At 40.9% G+C, this 8,997-nt stretch overlaps 1 protein-coding gene across 2 annotated transcripts; it reads left to right on the forward strand.

Annotated features, from left to right (window-relative positions):
- The first annotated feature begins 405 nt into the window (after positions 1–405).
- Positions 406–8,608, forward strand: LOC146589583 (solute carrier family 71 member 1-like). Of its 2 annotated transcripts, XM_085315994.1 has the most exons (11): positions 407–613; positions 1,826–1,888; positions 3,053–3,180; positions 3,629–3,743; positions 4,291–4,509; positions 5,327–5,440; positions 5,908–5,979; positions 6,755–6,867; positions 7,051–7,148; positions 7,731–7,897; positions 7,987–8,608. In XM_085315994.1, the coding sequence occupies exons 1-11, from the start codon at positions 485–487 to the stop codon at positions 8,188–8,190; spliced, it is 1,422 nt and encodes a 473-aa protein (XP_085172120.1). In that variant the 5' UTR covers positions 407–484; the 3' UTR covers positions 8,191–8,608. The 2 variants fall into 2 exon arrangements, with proteins under 2 accessions (XP_085172121.1, XP_085172120.1); XM_085315995.1 differs by lacking the exons at positions 4,291–4,509; positions 5,327–5,440 and having other exon boundaries at positions 406–613.
- The last annotated feature ends 389 nt before the right edge of the window (positions 8,609–8,997 follow it).

Genomic DNA, 8,997 nt, shown 5'->3' on the forward strand with positions numbered 1-8,997 from the left:
GATTTGGCACTGAGAACAGTGACAGAACAAGTGTTACCCTAAAAGTATTATGAGAAATCTTTAATGAAAGAAAAATAAGTAAGGCCTTGAGGTGTGTGTGTGTGTGGTTTTTGTGTGTGTGTGTGTGTTGGGGGCAGGAGGGGGAGCGCAAGGCAGAGTATTGCATACACTGCTATCAAAATACACCAAGTAGTAAGGTGTTCCCTCTCAAAGTCCTTAAGGCGAGGCCTGAAAAGGTGATAAGTTCTGTCATCTTTCAGAAAAAAAGATAATGATACTGAAGCTATTAAGTTTTTGGAAGAAAAAAAATGAAAATTATTAATGGAGAAGATGCATACTGGTAGTCTGCTGTAGGAAAGGTGCTACAGCATGAGGTCAGCTACACTACACAACAGTGAATCATCTTGGGAAGCGCTTAGGTCAGAGTTGACACTTCAGCATCCAGCCACATCACAAGTCTTAAATCTGTAGCAGTTCAAGATTCATGTGTTGTTACTTATGGAACTTTGTTTTACAGCGACAGGGAATTGGAGAACCCAGTGTGTACCATGCAGTGGTGGTTATTTTCCTGGAATTTTTTGCCTGGGGTTTACTGACCACTCCTATGTTAACGGTGAGTAAGTCTTCTGGGGAGTACTGGCTTTTGTAGACCAGAGATCATCTCAGGATGCTGAGGGTAAAGATCTTAATATAGGCTGTTTGAGTTTGAATGTAGGAAGTTGAAACTAAGATGTAATGATTTGTACCTGAAGGCTGTTCTGTGTGAAGAAGCTGGAGTCACAGCAATTTCTTATGGAGCTTAGCAATTTAAGTTATTGTTGTTTAACTTGGTAAAACATGAGTTACATTTTTTTAAAAGATTTTACAGGATTTCAAGAAATCAAGATTGAAAAACTTGACTTGAAAGTACTATAATTTACTAGTAATTTACTATGACTTTGAGGTTTTTATCCCAAGACTGCTCCTTTTGCCCTACACTGGAATGTAGGTTCACTGTTGGTTTATTTAGGAATGAAACAGCCTTTTGCTGAACTACAAGCATCATTTCCTGAGGTGTCAAAGCACAGAGATAACCTACCTGCAATTATTGACCACACCCTGTCACACCTTATAAAAGGTCCCATCAGTAAATCATTCAGGACTTGAAAAGAGTTGATTAACTTTATTGTGAAGTTGGCTTTGCTGCCTGTGTTAAGCACAGAAGGTTAGCTTTATTAAAGGAACTAGAAATCTCATTTCAGGTATTTGTCTTTAGTTAAGGAGCTAGAAACTTCCAATTTGGCGACTGCAGGAAGAATTCTCCTTTTTGAATTGATTTTCTGGTGTTGGTGTGCCAGCTCACACCAAAGTCTAAAATGGCAAGCATATTTTTGACCTGATATCTAGGTAACTATACAAAGGAATCTTTGTTACTTATCCGAAGGCCTCTAGAAATGTGCTTACTAGTGTAACATGCAAATCAAGTGTAGAGAGGGTACAAAAGTGAGAGGAAGGAACAAAAAAGTTACGTGGTTACATGAAGTAAAAACAGATGGGACAGCGATGGAGAAAGGCATGTATCAAATTATCTCAGCCTTATGAAAATATGTCTGTGAGCTCACCCTGACCCAAGCATAGCGGAATAATTTATCGACCTAAGATGTATTAGAAAAAGTGGCTGTCCTTGGTAGAGAAATGAGGTGAATTCCTTATGTGACTATAGCAGTGGGATTGTCTCTAATGTACTTCCATTTTCACTGTGTTGTGCTTTTATAGGCATTTAGCTGTCAGGTGCTTGCAGAACTTAATGACGATTTTGTGAAAGTTGCTTTTTTTTTTTCCCTAGGTCTTACACCAGACTTTTCCTCAGCATACATTCTTGATGAATGGTCTGATTCATGGAGTCAAGGTAAGGAGCATTTCTTCTGGTTTCATGGACAAATGCAATAGAAAAGTATAATCAGTGGGTGGGCTCCCATTTGAATGTAAAATTATTGCAAGAAGTGACAAACCATTATAATCTATGTCATTTCCTGACTTAAATCAATATTTGACAGATAAATGCCTATATTTCAGTATGCAAAGCCTATTGGCATACTCAATGGAAAATGAAGAATTGACAGAGCGTAAAAATTAGGTTGCTTGCGCAGTAGATCTTACCAACTAGTATTAAGTGTGCTTCTTGTTAACATTGTTTTTTAGGCTATCACAGCTGCATTTATTTGTACTGAAAATACTTTTAATCAGTCTGAGATTGACCTTGTAACCATATTCTGGAGAGTAAAGAAATTTTTAAGATTAATGACATCCGAATTTTTCTGTAATAGAAATCAAAACTGGCCTAAAGAGTGGGCTGTCCACACATAGCACTGGGGAGTATGCTGTGGTGTTGCAAGTGGGTATGGTGACTTTAGACTAGACCAGCATTTCTAGACCAGGATTTGAGGCAACTCTAGCTAAGAAGCAGTGATCATGCATTCTGACTCAAGGGAGCATGACAAAACTAATTGTTGGGCTTTGGCTCTAGCAAGAGGTTCCCAAAAATGGCTTCAGTGAGCTTTCATGTGATGTGACTTGGTCACTCCCATATACACTTAGAGGTTCTTACCTGTCTGTCACAGTTTGAAGGTCATTGCATAGTTTGAAAGACTTTATGGCCTCAGCATCTGTTCAGATCTGTCTTCTCTACATCTAAAAAAGAAAGCTTTCCCCAGAACTGTGGCAGATGTTAATGTGATGGAGCTATGCCAACATCCTTTTAGGTACTGGCAGGGCAACTCCCTGCTGTGCAAGCATGCATGGGAAGACCACAGCTGCAGGCCAAGCAGTTGCAGGGAAAGGGAAATGACTGGAGTATTTAGCAGTGTTGAGCTGGTCGAGTTTTTCCTCAGTAAAAGGATATCACCAGTTTAATGAACTGTTGTGTTTAGGTAACATTTCCTGCTTGTAGAAATTAGGAGTGAATTGCCTCCTCACACTTTATTTTTGGATAGTGTTACCAAAAGCTTTTGCCATTGACAGTCTGAATTTGACTGAGGGATTTCTTTCTGTGATCTTGTCTGTCTTGTCTTAGGGCCTGCTTTCTTTTCTAAGTGCCCCACTGATTGGTGCTCTCTCTGATGTCTGGGGCAGGAAATCCTTCCTCCTGCTCACTGTGTTCTTCACATGTGCACCAATTCCCCTTATGAAGATCAGTCCATGGTGAGTTTACTCTCCTCATAGCTGAGGGTTCCTAAAGAGAGGATTCATCGCAAAGCAGAATGGTGAAGGATTTGCTGGTGTTGCATTTGGGGATGAGATGGAAATGTCCAGTGGAAAAAGGATCCTGAGGATATACACTTTCATCAGTCTAGAAACTAATTTACCTGTCCTGTTCTACCAGATGGTTCAGTTTCAGGAAGAAAACAGTTTTCATACTTCTAATGTCTGTTCTCCTGATAAATACGTTATCACTATTAAGGCATGTTAATGTTTCCTTGCTGTATAGGAAAATAAGCCACAAAACTCACGGACCACAAGACTGAAGTTCAGTGTTTTTGAGCACTTCATGATACAATGAAAGAATAATATAGGAAAGAATCTACAGCGGCTGAATTAGAACCTGCCATGTGATTATCTCTAACTTTACCTTTGGCAACTCCTTTTCCAGGTGGTATTTTGCTGTCATTTCCATGTCTGGAGTCTTTGCTGTCACCTTTTCTGTGATTTTTGCCTATGTTGCTGATATCACACAGGAGCATGAACGCAGCACAGCGTATGGCTTGGTAAGGAGCTGAATAACTGGCTTGCCTCTTGAAGGAAATATCTGGGGCTGGACAACTAGGAAAGTTATAAAAATTAAGGTGGAAGCCTTAGAACAATATCAGTAAAAAGATGCACACTTCATAAACAACACGGTCTCTTTGTTCCTGCTTCTCTTCTTGACTTAGCAGTGAGAGAGGGCTGATTTCTGAGATCTGAATGCCAGCTGTATTATTGCTTAGTCTCTTCTCCAGGCAGCTCCGTGAGTTTCTTTGTGCTGGTAAAGGAGTCAGGAACTGTAATGCTGGCATCTATATGACTAGCTTGTGGTCCTGCCCTTTCTATAGAGCTACTGAAAGTATCATTTATGAATTGTTAAGATAGCTTTTGTTTTCCTGTGGTAGAATTTAGCCTAGATTGTACCAAGAGGGGGACATATCTTTCTGTGTACAGGAGACACTGCCCACTTGTATCATCTTTTTCAGAGGTAGTGAAACTGTTACTCTTGGATTACTCTTGAAGAAAAAATAGGCTCTAGCAAGAGGCTCTGTTACTGTTTTGTGCTTACAGGTGTCAGCCACATTTGCTGCTAGTCTGGTCACAAGTCCAGCAATTGGTGCATACCTTTCCCAAGCCTACAGTGATACACTGGTGGTTGTGCTAGCTTCAGGTGTTGCTTTACTGGATATTGGTTTCATCTTGCTGGCTGTGCCAGAATCTCTGCCTGAAGAGATGCGCCCAGTCTCTTGGGGAGCTCCTATCTCTTGGGAGCAAGCAGACCCTTTTGCTGTAAGTAATCTTGCTGCTGTTTGTTTTCTGCACACAGGTGATGCTTATGTTTGCTTTAGTTCTGCTCTTCTCTTAAAACAAAGGTGCATTCTGATTAACCCTGTCAAAGGTGCACTGTCGAACTGATAACAGACTGTACTTACAAAAAGCTGTCTGGTAGCTCTGACTTTTAATATAGCTATGTAATTTTTAAAACCAGCTTCAAACGTCCCTGAAACATATCCACTAAGAGATGATCTTGCATCAATTGCTTGAATATAAGTTTCATTACCTAGCAGTAGTACTGTGTCAAGAGCAGTCTTGTGTGCTGCTGGCTTTTAGGACACTCACTAATGATGTTAAGCTCTCCACAGTTTTTCGTCACCTTTGCTTGCAGGAGAGGTTACATTGGCAGTCTGCAGGGAATGCAGAGGGGGAATGCTTTCAACCAGAAAAATTCAGTTCTTATGTCTAAGTTGATGACTTAAATGCATGAGAATGTGGATGATAATGAAACTCCCTTCATTCCCTTTCATAAGACTGGAGTAGCTGTGAACTTGGCTGGGACAGGCAAGTGGTGAGTTAGCTTTGCTGGTGTATTACCAAAGTGGAGTTGCTGTTGTAGGTGCATTCTCTTGAGAGCTGGTTGCAGAAACCTAACACAAGAGTGGCAACAATTCTTGCTGCAGCAGATAGGACAGCTGTTCAAGGTAGAAGTTTTGGTGTTGCTGATTGTCAGGCTGGCCCAGTTTCCTGCAGCAAGTACTTCAGTTTTCCTTTCTTTATACCTGGAAAATATTTAAGGATATTACCTTCTCTTTTCTTCCCTTTTCTATAGTCCCTGCGGAAAGTGGGTCAGGATTCTACTGTACTGCTCATCTGTATCACAGTCTTTCTCTCCTACCTTCCTGAAGCCGGCCAGTACTCCAGCTTCTTCCTCTACCTACGACAGGTCAGCCTCTTGCAATAGACAAGGGCTCTAAATACAAGAACCTTGGCCTAAGGATATCATCTTGGTAGTGTATGCTGGAAAAGCTGGTCTTGGCCAATAACCTCAGTACAGTTGAAGCGTAAGAAATAGTGTTTTCCAGCTTTCATAAAAAGTACAGAAACTTAGTGACCACCTCATAGAGGTTGCCAGGACCCTTGCTTTTTGTTAGCTGTCTCCCTGTCCATCTTGTCTGTGTCATTTTCAGGCATTTAAGGTGTGCCCATTGATTTAAAGCTACTACTTCAGCCAATTGGAAAATATTCTATTTTATTCACATAGCAGCAGTGAGGTGGTGGGAGGCACAGGTGATTAATGTTTAAGAACCTGATAAGCAATGGCAGTAAACATTATTGACTCTTTAATGAAGTGGTTTCTCTCATATAGTGCAGATCTTTTGCCTGAGAAGTCCCTTTCTGGTATTTTCACAGGTCATTGGTTTTTCCTCAGAGACTGTAGCAGCCTTTATTGGTGTAGTTGGAATTCTCTCTATACTGGCCCAGGTGAGAAGGAATTTGTCTATAATTTCATAGTCTAGTTATAAGAATGTCCCAAGTATTTGATAATCAGGACTGGAATGGTGACTTAAACATCAGTTCCATGCACAGTTATTTAAGGTTCCTCTAGTCATGTCTTTTGAATGTAGCTCTTTGTTGAATAACAGACTGGTAAACTTCTGAATGTTGGGCATCCCCATGTTGCTCTGTAAAACTCCACAGACTGTCCTCTGATTACCGTAGAAATGGAAGTGCCAATTTCTAATAGAATTCTTATTTACATATCCTGTCTCTCTCACCCCCAGTTAGAGCCAGAGTTGCTATTGCAGGTCCCTTCTGCATTTCTACATAGTCCCAGTATAACTTAGCTCCTGCAAGTAGAAGTTTGCAGCATTTATATGAGGAAAAAGTGGTTCTGCAAAGTAGTAAGCAAAGGCATGGATGAAGAAGGTACAAAAGAGTTAAAGATGAAGCTTCTTATGTAGTGTACCACTGGAATTAAATTCTCAGAGGACAGTTTGAATGAGAATTAGTAGAGTTCTGGTTTGAGCCATAACAAACCAGAAATTAATTGAGGCTTTTATCACTGGCCACTCTTTGGCTCTTGTGAAGCCTTATCAAAACACCTTGTTGGCTGTGGAGGAAAGTGCGTTCATGATAAACAGTCTCATGGTGGCAAGGGTTCCCTCTAATTGCTCTTGTCTTCTCTTCCAGTGTTGTCATCTTTCTCTGCATTTATTTGAAAGCATCCTTTTTTTTAATTAACTTTTTTATTTTCCAGACAGTAGTATTGGGGATTCTCATGCGTTCAATAGGAAACAAAAACACCATCTTGTTGGGATTAGGCTTCCAGATTCTGCAGCTTGCCTGGTATGGCTTCGGATCACAGCCTTGGTAAGAGTTTTCCAACATTTGCTTAATGGAATTGACCAGTTTCTTCTTCCTCGGTACCTCAGTGGCTCTGTGATGCACTCTCTGTCCCCCACCAGAGGGAGATGCTTGTCTGCTGTTCGATGTTGGTCTGTAGCTGATCCTTTGAGAGCCTGCCTTCTAATTTCTGCCTCTCTCCCTACTAAGGATGATGTGGGCAGCAGGAGCTGTGGCTGCTATGTCTAGTATCACGTTCCCAGCCATTAGTGCCATGGTGTCTAGAAACGCTGACCCTGACCAACAGGGTAAGTCAGAGTTACTGATTTGTCTCATGGGTTGGTTCATCTAAGCAGAAATTTAGACTGAGATATATCTTAATTGGTGGGGAAGGGGAAGAGCTGTGACATCTGTGCCAACTATAAAGTACATCCTTATTTTAAGTGGTATTGACAGTATCTTGCCTTTGACCATACCTGATACTTTGAGAGGAGATTCTTAAATTATGCACATAGACAAAATGTTCAATGTTGCCTACTCGAAGTAGACAGGGGGCTGTTGTTTAATCATTTGTCTAATCATTTATCTAATTCATGATTTGACAGAGAATCCTCAGGCTTGATTGTCTTAAATTTCAGTTTGTTTGGAAGTTGATGCATGATGTGCTCATGTTCAGTTTATTCCAGAAAGTAGCAAGCCAGCCTAGCATTACTGAGTTTATAAAACCTGTTACTAAGCTAAGCTAATCACCAGCTAACCACCTCATCTATAGTGTGCATGTCAATTCAGATCTAAATGTTTGATCCTGTTTTCAAACATAATTATCCTCTAATACAAATTTTTTTCAGAATGCTTAGAGGCTTATGTGTCTTTCCTCACTCTATCCCCAGGTGTAGTTCAGGGGATGATCACTGGAATTCGGGGTCTATGTAATGGACTGGGGCCAGCTCTCTACGGCTTTGTCTTCTATCTCTTTCATGTTGAGCTGAATGAAATGGCTGAGGTGGAAACTTTAGGTAAAGCCCCAAAACCCAACATGGCCAACCCTACAGATGAGGTAATGCATTCAATTTTATCATTCGTTTTGTCAGGCATCTTCTGTCAGTACACTTGCAGCATTAATTGTTCTTATGTTTTGTCCTACAGAGCAGCATTATCCCAGGACCTCCTTTCCTGTTTGGGGCATGCTCTGTCCTGCTGTCACTCCTAGTGGCCTTGTTCATTCCAGAACATAACCTTGCACTGAGATCAGGCAGCCACAAGAAACATAGCAACGGAGCCCAGACTCACAGTCCACAGGCTGGAGGATCAGATGGCAAGGAGCCCCTGCTTGAGGACAGTAGTGTATGAGGGTGGGAGAGAAAAGCCTGACTTGTGTCTCAATTTCAGATCAAGAGTGGACTTAGACAGCTGGAGTTTGGGGAGAGGGTGGGGAAGAGAAATGAGGTAATGAACTGTACCATCAACAGCTAATGAGAAGGGAAATGGTTTCCCTTCAAGCCAAATATATCAAGCTGGTGCAAAAATGGAATTGTATCATCTGGTGCTGATGGAAAAGGGAGATACTGAATTGCACAACATGAAGGAATGGTTCTTTAAAGCAAACCTGCTCTCGTATGAGAATACTGAACTTCATGGTGTGACCTGCCAAATACTCAACTTGCCAGTGAAAAATTAAGGAACTAGCTTTGTCTTTGTTCTAATGTGAACTAACTGATCTGCCAGCAAGAATAAAACAAGGCATCTGTTACATGCCTCCATCCCCTTACGTAATTGGTACTTGCTACTCGTGTCATCGCAGCTCAGTTGGCAAACCTTCTCAGACCTGGGAGGGGTTGAAAGCTGTGTTATGCAGTATATGTAACTTGTACTGTGATAATACACTAAGAAGAAAGTGGTGCATGTATGAAGAATAGGTAGTATAGTCAGCAACTTCGAGTAGATCCTCACTGCTTGAGGATCTGATGAATTTGTCCATTCCAGCCCAAGTGAAACTCGGACAAAATAAATAAATAAATAAAGACTTTGCTCTTGTGATGAAGGTAACAAAAGTTAAAAAGTAAAGTTGCAACTGAAATTGTCCTTAGTTCACAAAGGAGAATGGGCAGATGGCGGAAAGGCAATTATATGAATTACAAATGTTTAGATGGTTGACAG

The sequence above is a fragment of the Rhea americana genome, unplaced genomic scaffold, assembly GCF_003343005.1.
Source record: "Rhea americana isolate MKP2758 unplaced genomic scaffold, rheAme1 scaffold_446, whole genome shotgun sequence".
NCBI lineage: Eukaryota > Metazoa > Chordata > Aves > Rheiformes > Rheidae > Rhea > Rhea americana.

What these genes read in the sequence shown, in the direction of transcription:
- LOC146589583 (XM_085315994.1), top strand. Translation starts at nt 485, where the DNA reads ATGTGTTGTTACTTATGGAACTTTGTTTTACAGCGACAGGGAATTGGA. An exon ending in TGACCACTCCTATGTTAACG is followed by an intron (nt 614 to 1,825) that starts GTGAGTAAGTCT and finishes TTTTTTCCCTAG; the next exon opens with GTCTTACACCAGACTTTTCC. An exon ending in CGCTGACCCTGACCAACAGG is followed by an intron (nt 7,149 to 7,730) that starts GTAAGTCAGAGT and finishes CTCTATCCCCAG; the next exon opens with GTGTAGTTCAGGGGATGATC.